This window comes from Myodes glareolus, chromosome 3 (genome assembly GCF_982192425.1).
Source record: "Myodes glareolus chromosome 3, mMyoGla1.1, whole genome shotgun sequence".
Taxonomy (NCBI): Eukaryota; Metazoa; Chordata; class Mammalia; order Rodentia; family Cricetidae; genus Myodes; species Myodes glareolus.
The window spans coordinates 73500178-73514767 of NC_142028.1; the positions used below are offsets into that span (position 1 = coordinate 73500178).

At 47.5% G+C, this 14590-nt stretch overlaps 1 protein-coding gene across 5 annotated transcripts in view; it reads right to left on the minus strand.

Annotated features, from left to right (window-relative positions):
* Positions 1-8711: 8711 nt before the first annotated feature.
* Foxj3 (forkhead box J3) overlaps positions 8712-14590 on the minus strand; it is a 110050-nt gene continuing 104171 nt past the window's right edge. For all 5 annotated transcript variants that reach the window (XM_085686495.2, XM_085686493.2, XM_085686494.2 and 2 more), the window contains 2 exons: positions 13170-13277; positions 8712-11528 (listed from right to left, as the gene is read on the minus strand). In XM_085686495.2, the coding sequence (XP_085542621.1) occupies positions 11413-11528; positions 13170-13277 (224 nt within the window). In that variant the 3' untranslated portion in view covers positions 8712-11412. The remainder of the gene's footprint in view (positions 11529-13169; positions 13278-14590) is intronic.

Consider the following 14590-nt stretch of genomic DNA (forward strand, 5'->3'; position numbering starts at 1 on the left):
TCTGTTACCCGAATAGCAGCAGCTCCTCCTGGCTCCCACTGTCTCCTCTGACGGCCACCTGCCTAGCCCAGCTACTGCAGGTTCTCAGGTGGTATGGCCCCTCTGACCTGCCCCACCCTGCTCTCAGTGGCTGAGATGGATCTATGCGAAGCTGGGCCCCTCCAATCTGACCTTTAGGATCGAACATGCCTAATGTAGTGTGTGCCCACTCCAGGTCCTAGGGTGTATGAGCCCCAGGACTCTAGAGAAAGCTGTCCTGGGGCCTCCTTTTCTTCCTGTTGCTCCACCACAATGGCTGCATATCCAGAAAGTCAGGGTGAGGGACAGCATCCCTGGATGGGAGAGGAGCCTGGGAAGAAGGGACTAGAAAGTATTTAACCCAGAGGCAGGGGCAGGAAACATTTGGTCCTGAAATGCTCTTAAGCTAGACTGGACTTCTGTGCACCTCCATCACTGTGGAGTCGTGCAAATGCGTGAATTCACTGAGAAGTGTCATGTATGTACACTGAGGTTTATGTGTGTGCACACTGAAGGAGTATGTATGTGTGCACTGAGATGTGTATGAGTACATATGTTGAGGTGTGTATCGAAGGATATATGTAGGTATTCTGAAAGGAATTTGTGCATAGGTGTGTTTGTGTGTGCACCGAAGAGTGTGTGTGTTTGTGTGTAGGCACTGAGCATGCGGATGGATGTACCTATGTATGTCCAAGGATGACATAACCGAGGTGTGTATATGATTGCATATGCACATGTACACTAAAGAGTATATGAGTCTATGTTAAGGATGAATGTGTGTGTGCTGAGGTGTCTGTGTGTACATGGAGATGTGTATATTACTAGGAATGTGTGCATACACTAAAGTATGTGTATTTGTCCTGAAGTGTGTCTATGTTTATACATATATGTGAGGAGGTGGGTGTGTACTTCAGGAAACAGTGTGTCTGTGTAACTGCAGACAAGTACACGTGTAATCCATGTGCTCCACAAGGGTGCAGCTCAGCACGGATAGGCAGTTGCTGGGTACCAGTGAGCTGGGTTGGAGGTGAGGTCACTGTCGCTGCCAATGGGAGGAATGATGTGGTGGGGAAGAAAGAGAGGGGTACACTGGGGTGGGGTTGCAGGGCGAGCTGGGCTAACACGAGGACTAGGCAGTCAGTCAGGGGCTGGGAGTTCCTGCTAAGAGTTGGAGCTGGGCTTTGAGGATGGAGCATGTTGGGTCTGCATGTGGGTGCCTGGGTGGGACAGTCTGCGATGGAGACTAAGGGGCATGGAGGCTGCGGGGCTGGGTTCGGACTCCTTTGAGTGGAGTTTGCAGTGAGGTTGCAGGTAAGGTGGGGCTGGGTTTATGATTTGGGTTAGGCCTGGGATGACGTAGGAGCCCAAGACTGTGCTGGGATTTGATTTGGTTTTAGGGTGGGACTGCGTTAGAAGAACCCTTTTCTGGCTCAAGGTGGCTCTTGTGTTCCCTCCTAAGGTCTGGCTGTGATTGGGCGGAGGGAAGGGGCTTCCACCCCTGCTGCCTCTCCTGCCCAGGAGCTGCTTCACGTGCCTGTTCGGATGAAGCGGTACCACACTGTGGGAAAGAGGAAGTAGCTATGAGGTCCGATCCCTTTGGGTCTGGCCCTATCCAAGCCCACCAACTCTGTTCTGAGAACGGGAAACCTCTTCTTCCCTTTCCCATTACTGCCCCTGTTCAACCTGCGGCCAGCTCTTTTTCAGGGAACATACAACCTCATCAGCCTGCATTGAAGTTGCTAGAACTTGGACCTTGGCTGTAATCCCAGAACCCTAAGCTTTCACCCTGAATCCAGAGACTTGTTCTCAGCACCCTGCCTGCCTTGCTCTGTCACTTCATGACTCTTGTTTGGGATTCCCATACTCCAAGACCACCTCTTTTGGCAAGCCAACACACTTCCATGGCCTTCCAAGCCACAGTATCCCCTGGACCTGACTGCCTCACCATGTAGGGACAACCAGCTGCTGCCCCAAACCTTGGAGAAAAGCCAGACTGCCTTGCCTGGCTGGCACTCAAGGTCATGATCTACCCCCCACCCCCACTGTGTATACCGCTCAACCAGGATCTCAAAGCACTAACCAGGAGAGCGGAAGCCAGAGCTCAGGTCCTGGAGCTAGGTTGTCTCTAGATTTGGTGTCAGCTCCATCTTTTAAAAGTCACATGACCTGAGTGTCTCAGCTTCTGTGCTGTAGATTCCAGTGTTTTCTAGCAACTTCCAGGGGCCCCTGAGCCCCGGAGTTAAGACCACTTCCACTCGTCTGCATCCTAGAGGCTTTCCCATGACACTCCAAGCAAGCCTGTGAGAGGCCAGCAACATTGGCTGTATGCTCAATGCTCAGAAAAGGCCTGGAATTCAGTGGATGCCACCATGTCTGGAGGGAATCCAGAAGGTGGCAGGACTTGCCCCAAGCAGTGATATATCCATAGCAGTTAACAACTGTGGCTGACAATTCTTGAGACTGACTGGGCCAAGCCCCAGGCAGAGCTCTGCAGCTCTGGCTGTCAGACTGCCCCTACTCCCAACACAACGGTCCTTACCCCCAGTGCTGGAAGCTGGGAGGGGTTCTGCCAGATGTGGGGGTATCCTGGGCTTCCCACAGAGACTAACACTATTGTTCTGACCAGCAGATCTGGCTTAAAGGCTGTGTCTGGGTGACGCCATTGTGATTTCCTGGTGTCCATTGGTCAGGTCTACTAGAGACTTAGCCCTCTGGGGATTCCTGCCTGTTTGCCCACAGGCCTAAACCAAGGCAGAAACAGCCTGAACACGTGTGACCTTGAGAAAGGTGTGGTCCATATTTTAGTCCAACCTGTAAAACTTGTAAATGTGTTTTAGAGGGTACAGCAATCTCTGGTTGCCATGAGAACACACAGGAAGCCGTAACTGCCTGAGAATTCCAGTGGCTACGAGCCTCTTTAACAGCTTTGGAAATGAGTTAAGAAATCACTGCATAATCCCATTTTGAGGGGTGGGGTGCTGATCTGAAGCTAAGTGAGATTAAGAACCCCTGACTTCCTGAGGGTACACACGCACATGGCTGCTGGGTACAGCTGTATTGACTGTGAACTGCAGAAGGGCATAGGGCCAACAGCACACGTGTAAACACAAGCTTTGGCCAACTTAAGCCCAGGGGAAGGCACATTTTTTCAGATTTACTGCCAGGTGGATTTGGGGACAACTGTGGTCATATAGCTATAAATTCCAGAACTGAATCCAATTTTCTCAAATGCCAGAGAAAAACCTAATCTTCTACTCAGCGCAGTGCAGGGCCTCCTGGACTGGCCCTGGCTTCACACAAACTTCCCCTTCAAGGGGGACAGAGAAGCAGCCCGCCGAGTCAGCAATGTCCACGTTGCAGCGGAGAGTGCTCACTGTCACACAGGAAGTGGCAGCTGGTGGGGCTTGGAGGCTCTGGCCAGAGCCCAAGCCCAGTTCCCCCTCCCCCAGGTCCCAGGTTGGTGGGTGCTTTCTCTTGATGCTTCAGGGGGCAGCTGGGGAGTGGAGAGGGTGTGTCTGCTTGTTTGCCCAGCCGAGTCATCCCCCTGTGGTTGGCCCGGATGAGATGATGGACACCCATTCACCATCTGCTCCTGCTCACACAAAGCAGCTGCCTCCTTCTCCTTCCCCTCCTGGAGGCATCTCACTGAGACAACCTCCCACCCTGGAGGGCAGGAAGAAGACTCAGCTAGAGTGTCCACCCTCAGGAGTGCCGTTCTCTCTCTCTCTCTCTCACTCACTCAGAGAAACTGAAGCCAAGACAGGACATGGACTCCTTGTGGGACATGCTAAGAGGCATGAGGGGAAAGCCTGAGGCTGCTCCAAAGCCAGTCTACTGTATCCCTGTTGGTATTTGAAGTGGCCTGTGACAGGTGTAGACCTGGGAGTGCAGGGAAGGAGAGCTGGCCACGGCTGAAGCACAGCAGGGCTCAAACAGCGCCGAGCTTGGGCACTTGCCTCATGACAGTGAGACAGTTTCAGACCTTGGCAGAGCCACTGTGTACAGAAACACTTTGGCAGTGGGCTGAGAGTAGCTGTTGAGTTGCAACCGGTGAGCAATATCCGGTGAGTTGGAATATCCCACCTCAGTAGTATGGGCAAGGGTGTGTGGGGCTAGAGCGGAGGGAGGTAGGGAAGAAGGTGCCATGTGGCTTCTCAACAGCACTCTGAGGTAAGGTGTTCCCATGTCAGAAGATCCTGAGATTCAGGAAATGTAGTGTCTTGCTCACAAGGAACCCTAGAATCTGACTCCAACCTCATATTCTCTCCATTGCCTTAAGCATCAGTTGTGCTGGGCCCCCGAGGCCTGCAGCAATCTGGACTACAGGCCAAATGACAAGGAATCAGCTTCCGCTAGGATGAGGAAGCCTGGGCACGTGCACGTGCAGGTATACGTCTGCCATCTAGGATGGGAAAGCCTGGGCACGTGCAGGCATACGTCTGCCATCTAGGATGGGGAAGCCTGGGCACGTGCAGGCATACGTCTGTCATCTAGGATGGGGAAGCCTGGGCACGTGCAGGCATACGTCTACCATCTAGCTCAAAACACTACCCGTGACAGCAGCAACAGAGACGAGCCAGGCAGGTGACGAGAAAAAATATCTACAGAAGACTCGCAGGGCCCAACTCCAACAGCACCTGGGTAAGAACCACAATCCCAGACGAGTGTTCCCTAGGATACAGGACCCAGGAAGAGAGAGATGCTCCTAAGGAGAATCCAAGGAGCCTCCATACCCCTCTGACCTGTCTCTCTACCTCCAATCTGTGAGCAACCCTAAGAACTGGTGTTTGGATCTCCAGAACCAACATAATGTTAGGTGGGTTGGCAGTCTTGGAAGGTGGAGATGGAATCCCCAAAGCAAGCTGGCTAGCAAAACTAGCCATTATCAGTGAGCTCTGGGTTTGAGAACCCGTCTCACTGACCTGACCTCAAGTCAGGGGCCTCCACAAGTGTGCACACCTACGTAAACACATAGCCATCTGTATGTCCATACACACAAACGCACACACACACACACACATATGAAAATGGAAAAAAAATCTGTTGCAGTCACACAGGGTACACAGTGACATTCATTCAACCATCATGGGGTCTGTCTCTCTCACTCTCACACACACAAACACACACAGCCTCACACCTATGCTTGAATGAGATAGGACCATTCCTGCCACTTAAGCATCACTCAGGCATGGGACAGGAAGAAGTCCTCTGACCTATGGGGGGGGGTGAAGGCAAAGGGGTGACATTCTTCAATAGGGATGTGGGCAGGCTCTAGGGTAGGGTGGGCTGGGAATGAGGAGGTCAAGGGCACTGGCGTCACTGTGGAAAAGGAAATAGGCCTCTGTGGAAAACACAGACCGGAATGAGGCAGATCTGGGCTGCCCTCCCCTACACACTGGCAGTGACCTTTGGGACGGTACTTCACCTCTCTGAATGGCAATACCAGGCAGTAAAAGGCAGATAATGACACTGACCTCACGAGGTGGCTGGGAGTGCTGAGGCAGATAATGGCTGTCAAATGCCGGGCAGGGAGCTAGCAAATGGTGGCAATAATCATTATGCACTTGACAGAGCTGTGCATGGGGCACCATCCAGGCCCACTCAGGCTCACAGGCAGGGCTGGGGAGGGAAAGGTGTGGGACCTGCCTGAGTGGCACCCCCTTTCATCAGCAGGTCCGGGGGGAGGGGAGATTTGGGGTGACATCCCTGGGAGTGGTAAGCATCTTTATGGTCCAGCCAAAGCAGCTCTGAAGTAACCCCACAGGGTGCTTAGGCTGAGAACTGCAAGGGCTCAGGCTTCTCCAGCCAGCAGTTACTGCATGAGAGGAGGGGACAGACATGAAGGGTTGGATCCTCTTCCTTTGTAAGCTCTGGGGGCGGAAGAGGAGCAGCACAGCTCAAGAGTAGAAAGAACCCATCAGGAAAAGAGGCAAGCGGCTAGCAGCACCGCCCCCTGGTGGTCACAGGCATTCCCTGCAGCCTTTGCTTACATGATTTTTTTTTTTTTTTTTTCCAGACAGGGTTTCTCTGTGTAGTCCTGGTTGTCCTGGAACAAACTCTGTAGACCACGCTGGCCTTGAACTCAGAGACCCACCTGCCCTGATCTCTTGAGTGCTGGGATTAAAGGTGTGTGCCGTGATTTTAAAGACTTAGTATTTTAAAATTATGTGTATATGTCTGTTGTGCATGAGGGTACTGGATCCCCCCTGGAGCTGAAATTACAGGTAGTTGTGAGCCACTCAATCCGCCTGACACAGGTAGAGGGAAAAAAACTAGGGTCCCCCAAAGGAGACTACATTTTTAGCCACCAAGTCTCTGCAGCCTTGCCTTTCTGAAGCTATTCATTCTACTCTGGGCAGTTAGGAAGACCCAGGACAGACAGCAACCTGATGAGAAACAGAGGTCCAAGGCTACTTGGACTAGCTTTGAAGTCAGCTCTACTGCTGCTATTACCAGCTCTGACCCTGAGCAGTAAGTTAGTTATTGCTCTGTGCTTCAAATGCTGTATTAGTTTCTTTTGAGACAGAGTCTCTCTACATAGCCCTAGCTGTCCTGAACAAGCTGTGCAGACCAGACTAGCCTTGAACTCAGAGATCCTCTTGCCTCTGCCTCCTGAGTACCTGGATTAAGGGCCAGCACCACAACCTCACAGTGGAGATACCACAGTCAGGCCCAAGGATCGTTTTCAAAGAGTGAATATGAAGATTGGTTCCAGGTATTTAGGATAAACAGCGGCTGTCCATCCTGTACTCCTGAGGTTCATTGCTCAAGAGGAAAGGTGGTTTGCATGCAGCCAATTGCTGTTCCCACACTGATTTGTCAGTTGATGGTACATGCGGGGGTGGGGGACAGCGCACAGGAAGGAGTTAAAAAAAATCTCTCTTAAATCTACTCCAGAAGAACCAATGCAGGGATTGCCTCTGATAGCCAACGTGCTGTCTGTTGTACTTGGTTGCTGCAGTCCATCCCCAAGCTCCAGAACAGGCCGCTGACTTGACTCCAAGGGCAATGCACACATTCATGGTAAAATGCTCTGCTCACACACACGACCCCTCTGATGCAGCCCGACTATTTAAGTCTCTGTGCTCTTGCAGAGCACGCTGCAGTTGCGGTGTCCCTCACTTCTCCGAAGTTGCCCCCTCTTCACACCACAGGGCACGACACCACCACAGCTGCAGGTTCCAGCAGATCAGGTCAGAAAATGTGTACACGGGGAGTCAGGCCGAGGACAACTCCTTCTAGCACTAGCTGAGGGGTCTGAATTCAAGCCATCAATCCTGGGGGGCAAGTGGCTTTACCTCTTGAGCCATCCCTCCCACCTGCTTACAGGAAGGAAATCCGAACTGCTGCTAGATCAACGAGTCTCAATCCTTTCATTCAGTTTTCCCTCAGTAGCTGTGGGACTTGGAACAAGCTGCTTCCTTTTCTGGTCTGAATGGTCAACAAAATATGATGGTAGGGGTAGAGAGATGGCTCAGCGGTTGAGAGCATCTGCAGCTCTTCCGGAGCACCTGGGTTCAATTCCTAGCACCCACGTGACAGCTCACAACTATCTGTAACTGCAATTCCAGGGGATCCAAATCTGTATGACTTCACACATATATGTAGGCAAAACACCAACACATAGGAAATTTTAAAAAAATTAAAAAATATGATGGTAGCATTAATCACTTTTCTAAGGCCCTAAGCAGCGTGAAATTTATAAAGACTGACTGAGCTCCATGGTTTGTCCAGGACACTATACCCAGCTGGCACAGGTCACATGTTAAGACCAGCCCTCAGAGTTACATGTTACAGCTGAGAGAAACACATATGCAGCACAATGACTATTTCCACTTCCTCTGAGCAGGTGAGGCATATCCTAGCTGCACACCGAACAATACTAGGTGACCAAAACTTGCCGGCAATGGAAACATAACCAAGGCTTGCCCTCTAAGAGATCTGTATATAAACACCCACCCACACCCACACCCACACACACAAAAAAGGTGAGCAGCCACTATCCTTGGTTTTGGCAAACAGTGCAATTGAAAAGAACCTTGGAGTCTCCCCAGACGAACTATCCTAAGTCCATGACTAGAGTAAGAGCTGAGGCAAGCTCTCCTTCCTGAGCCTGCTCCTATCTGCAGACACTGGTGCTCCTGCAGTGTGCGCAGGATAACTCAGAAGCTTTGACTGACTACTGCCAGAGTGGTAGGAAGGAAGCTCTGCTCTCTCGGGTGAAAGGAGATTCCATGTCCACACGCAGGTTTACTGCTGAGGCTCTCGGAACCTGCATTCAATGCAGCCCTGAGCAGTGCACCAGTGTCAGGAGACTAAACGCTAGCCTGAGGACGACCACTGGAGGCTGATTTCAATGCCTTCTCTGAAGGGGCATATCTATGTCACTATTCTCCTCCTTACCAGGGAAACTTCCAAGGAGGTGGCCTCTAAGCAAGGTGCTACTTGCTCCTTGTCCTGGCAAGTCTATATTCACTAAAGGCAGAACCTGTGATTCTCTCACCTCTGAGTTTTCCTCTGGAGAGTTCTCCCCAAGTGTCGGCTCAGGAAAGTGATTAAACACCTTTAAGCTTAATGTTAAGGTAGCAATGCATGGGCACAGTCTCAAACGCCTAAGGGCTCCATGGCCTGGCCACAGGTTCCAATCTGGCTCCTTCAGCTACAGTAAATGACACAGACCATCAGGTTGCAAATACAGTTATCATAATATATTTATTTTAAGTGCCATCCATGCATATCAGTTCTGGCAGCGACAATCCTAATGACACTTGGGATATTTCTTTACAGCACTAAACGGTTACAAAGAATGGGTGCCACTCACCGTCGGCAGAATATGAAATCGTGCAATAGGAAAACTGTAGAAACATTAAAACACTGACTGTCCAACAGCAGCACAGAGAGCAGGTTGTTTCTGCACAAAAGCCAATGCATGTCACCACATATATACAATATAGGTATGTACACATCACCCTCTTGATGAACATATCAAAATACTCTATTCCATTTGAAATTATCCCAAGATCGATTCCCTCCCACTTCAAAGGACATTTGAGAAACATGTATTAAATATTTACATAAACACACAAGAATACATTTACATTTCAAACACTGCCACAAATGCCAGTCGGACTCTTCTCCTGGACAGAGCACCCCATCTGTTTATGTACGCTTATTAGTTTTTACCCCAAAGTCTCCAGTCAATTTAAGCCCAAGGGAACCTGTTCTGTATCATCAATTACCAACAGAAATGGCCACTAGAGGGACTCTGCACCCACCAGGTAGCCCAGCCTGGCCACAGCCCACTGGAGCCTGCTCTGAGCCTCAGGTCTCAAGTGCCATTGTTGGTTAGTTCAAATATTAATAAATATGTCAATCACTGCAAATCAGTAAATAATTGCCAAATGGGAAATGAGCTTCACATAATTTGTAAAATCACGATCACTGGTCCTACCCAAGCATTCTGTCTCAGAGACTGCAGCACTCCAACACCCAATTATCTAAAGTGCACACTGCTAGTAGCAGTCCTAGCCATGGAGCAGCTGTTTCGGTGTCGAGAAAACAAGAGACTTGGGTAAACTACTGGGAACTCCATCTTCCCACGCTTTCCTCTGCAGGTAGCCATCTCATCTCACCTGGTCCTTCTGAGAGGAACTGTTGGCTGCTGTTTGAAAATCCTCTGGTGTTCACTAATATGAGGGGCTGGACCTGAGCTTCCTTTTCATGCCAAGTGGGACCCAAACAACAGAGATGCATAAAACTTCTTTCTTCCCAGCCCTCCATGGCTTCCTAGTGATTCATTCAAGGCAACACTCCATTAATAGATACACAGATCTCTCTCTCTCTCTCTCTCTCTCTCTCTCTCTCTCTCTCTCTCTCTCACACACACACACACACACACACACACACACAACACAGACACACAAAATCTTTGTTCAAGTAGAGATCACTCAACCACAGACTTGCTGAGGCTTAGTTAACATGATTTAGCATTGCTGAGCCCAGAGACAATGACAAGCAACTGGTGAGCAGTTATTTCTCCTTGATTTGACAGAATCTATTTCCTCATTAAAACAGATTTCTCTCCTGTAAAGAACCAATTAAAAGTTTATTCACTGTGGGGAAGAGAATCTCCTTTCTTCTATTTTCATTATAAAATCAACACAATCAACCCATGCAAACTGTGATATGACACGAGACAAAGCAACTGATAAAAGCTCCAAGGTGTTTCTTTGTTAGGCACACACAGACCCAACAAGAAGTCACACAGTCTGCATTCAAGACTGAAGCAGACAGTCCCTTCCAGCATTACCTAAGACAGTGAGTGAGGACACTGCTGTATAAACTCTGCCTCCATGTCCTGTTGCCTAAATAGACTCTGATTCAAGTCCAGGAAATTCCTATGTAGCTATTTAGTCTCCATCAGCAGGAAGGTTAAGTAAGACAGGAAGTGTACTCACCTGGTAAAAGGAGTGATGATAACGAGAACAAATGTTTCTGATTGTCTTTGTCTGTAAACTTTTATCCAGAAAAAAAAAAAACATGCTTCCAAATTTCTCCCTAGTGAACCCAAAAGAGCTGTGCATTCACAGAAAGTAGCAATAAATATTAAAATAACACTTTTGAATAATAAATACTTAAATGAATATGGAGACATTGATTTGTTTCAAAAGCCAAGCAATACCTAGCTTCAATCAGTTCACACATTTCAGAGCTGTCAAAATGCAGCTGAGGAAACACGCTGGCGAGGAACAACACACGCTCTACAACTCCATGTACAAGCTTGCTCAGGAACAACAGACCCTCTGCACTGCGGAGAGTACCAACTCCAGATTCCTTGACTGAACTCGTTGGAATTCATGATTACTCCTATTTTTGAAGATTAAAAAGGAAACTGGGCTTTTTGGAAAGACCAATTTCCTTTCAGCTCCCTACATCATCTGAAAGCATCCTGCAGAAATGGCCCTAACAAGGAATAAAAACTGACAGTAACTTTCTTGTCAAGACACAATAATCCAATGAGAAAAAACTTGAAGCCTTTCAGTAATATTTGTACACATATTTACACACATGTATCTATAAACTGCTTGCAGCAAAATAGGCTCTGTCTGAAAAATCAGTCTGGCACTTGTGGTTAACATCAAACTGACACAAATATGCAAAAAGCTGTCCAAATCACAACAGTTAGGAGCTACAGAGGGCACTGGCGGGAGACAAACATGTAGTTCTTGCTTGGGTCAGGTAAAAGCAGTAAGTTACCCAGCTAGAATCTCTGATTGTCTTCAAAAGTAATTTAGATAGCACTGGTAACATCACTTTGTTTTCTCAACTGGACTCTAATCCTTCCTTTCACTGAACAGAAAGGATGCTGGAGTCTTCTGTCTTGCAGAAACAAGCCTACACTATTGAATCCCAATCAAAGTCATCCTGGATATCATCTGGAGGCAAAGAGCGCCGCATCTGGAAGGCTTGGGAAGGCATCATGTGCTGCTGGTTCATGGCTCCGTGATGGCCTAGAAAGAAGAAGTCAGTGTCAGCAGGGACCTGGGTAGGGAGGGAAGTCGGGAAGAGAACAACTAGCCCCTAGAGCACGCTGTATGTGCTAGGATGTCTGCAACAGCGGCACTGCCTAGAATCCATTAAAGGCCTTCAACAAAACTGGAGGAACAAAGTTGTTCTTCCAGTTCTTATTTTCTAGTAAGGAGAATAGGGTTAAAGAAATTGAACAAAACTCCAGGTATACATACATATATTCTCAACACTCAGGAGACTGAGGCAGAAGGATCATGGATTCAAGATCAGTCTGGGCTACATAGACTGAGTCCAAACACAGATTTAAACCCAGTCCATCTGAATCTAAAAAAACAGTCTTCTGCTTTATTAGCCTGCAGTAAGGAAGGCATGAGAAAAATGCTGACCGTCATTTCATAAGTCTGCTCTTTCTATTTCTAATGTGTTTCAATAACATCAATCACGAATATTGTCAGAAGACTGGAGAGATGACTCCACTGTTAGAATTGGAGCACTGGCTGCCTTTTCAGAAGACCCAGGTTCTATTTCCAGCACCCACATTTTGGCTTACAACTCCAAGTTCACTGGATCTGACATACTCTTCTGACCTCCTTGGGCAACAGACCCTCAAGTGGCACACAGGCAAAACACTCATATGCCTAAATTTTATTTTAATTAAAAAAAAAGTCATTGATGTACCACTCAAGTTAGACTGGGACATAATAAAAATTTACTAACAGTGGTCCTTTCTATTATTAGAACTTAATCAAATCCTTTGAAATGCTGCAAAATTCTTACTGGAATATTAATGTTGTTTGTACTCTTAAAAACAAAATTTAAAACTACCTGTTAATTATTTTTCTCATGAATCTTTTAACATATAATTACAAAAGGCTAAGATTTTCAGTATATCACATTATGGAAATGCCAATGTGTCTTTATTTAACAAAAGGATAAATTCCTCACTGCATGTCAGGCACTAATTTGATGCCAAAGCAGGAGAATGGCAATCAGGCTTCTGGCTTGAGCTCTAGCCACAGTATTGAGGTACCTATGTATTTCTATGTGTGCACGTGCACACACCATGTATGTGTGTAACAGCAGATGCATTCTGTCACCCTCATCCAGAAAATATCACTGGGTACAGCCCCTTCCTTTCCCACTGCTTGGCACACACAACTCTATCCAGGTCTCATACACCCTCATTGGCAAGACTGCTTACTGTCTTATTCTCAGAGAGGTAAAGTGAGCGGCAGAGTCAGGACCTGTGTCTTAGTACAACTGCTCATCAGCCTGGGAGTTCTTGGCAGCTTTTCTCTGGACCGCAGTTCCTCTAGGTTCCTTCTGTTCTAACAGCATGCCCTAGTCTCTTGACTACTTGCAACTCACAATACCTTCTGCCTGGTAACTATAGTTGGATTATTTCTTTGGAATCAATGGAACAGAATCCACAGAAGCTAGCTGAAGCAGGCCTCTAAAAGCTGCATTAAGTTCTGTCAAAGCAAAAAACCCTCAAAGATACTCTGCACCTCAGGCCGTAAAAAGAGTTCATGCCTTCTCAAAGTAGCCTCATTTTCTACAAGGCAGCTCTAGCTTGTCAGTGCTAAACCCTAGGTCCCAACGTAGTAGTACACAGACACTACCTGCCATCGTAGCTCCTGGAGTGCTGAGCGCCTGTGGGATATGAGGATAACCAGGGGGTGGCATCACCGAGGGAGGGAGATTTTGCCTGGAATCTATGTACAAATTTCCTAATCAAATTAAAAAACAGAAGAAGAGAAAACATGTTACCACTGTCAGCAGAACAAAGCAATCATAAGAATCTTGATGGTTAAGCCTATGAAGCCAAGTAGGTAAGGCAATCAGAGTGAGGAGGGAAATGCCTTCTGAAATGGAGTTGGCCTGTGAAAAGTACTATGCTAGGCATTGAGCACACTGGCATAAGCTCATAGGCAAGGACATCTATAATTGTCACTTCATTAAAGTTCAAAATTATATCTACGTTCATGACTTCACTTGAACCTCCCACCACCCACACAGATGGCCAGACAGGAATCACTCACTTCTTTCTAAAGTGGGTCAAAGGAAGCTCAAAATTTTAAGCAGGCTCCCCCAGGGGACAAATCTTACAGATCCAGGACTTAGAATCCAGGTGTCCTGGCTCAAAAACTCTTTTTACTGCTGCCCACTTCTCTACTGCCCTCGATATTTACCTTGACTGTTTGAGTGGGCATGGGCTGATTAACTGAGAGGCCAAGACACAAAGCAATATGTATTAGGGCACAGCTAAGCCAAACAAAGGTGACTTTAAATTGTACCACAAGTTTGCAGATGAGAAGCACAGGCCTCATTTCAATGGAATTTCAGGGGACTCAAGGTAATTTCACTGACAAGAGATATCAAGTTAGGGTTAACAGCTCAGAAGGGTCAAATACGAGGGAAACTACTGAGGGAAACAGCATCATGGACCCCCCGCCACCCCAGGAATCTAGGGAGAAAGACCATAAAGCTAGCCCGCATCCTACTACCTGGAATCTTGAGAAGGTCATGTCATAGGGATGCTAGTGTCTCACATAACTTACACTTGAATTCAACCAATGCAAAGAGACTATAGAGCAACTACTACTATGGTCCCTAGGAAGGAAAGAAAAGCACTAGATTTGGCTGCTCCCAAATTTTCAATAACTACAGGAAAGCCAAACTTGTACCCAGGCTTGAAATGGTCTCAGAGATGACCTAGTCCAATATCCCTTCTATTCATACATGGGGAAACAGGAGTAGAGAAGAAATTTGACAGAGGCAGGAGCAGACTCTAAGTCTAAGCCCCAGGTCATTACTGCCAAGACAATTTGCTGAAATCCTGTGACATTCCTAACACTTTTATTTTCACAGGGAAAAATAAAACAAAGAAACAAAAAAAAAGCCATAATTTCTCATTTTCCCATGCCCTCATTACAGAGCCTTACAATGACAACCTGACATTATGTGTATTCTTCAAAAAAACCTTGAACTTTTAATTTTAACATCCTCAGAAGGTTTAACTTTTTGATTTTTGCTGCAAATC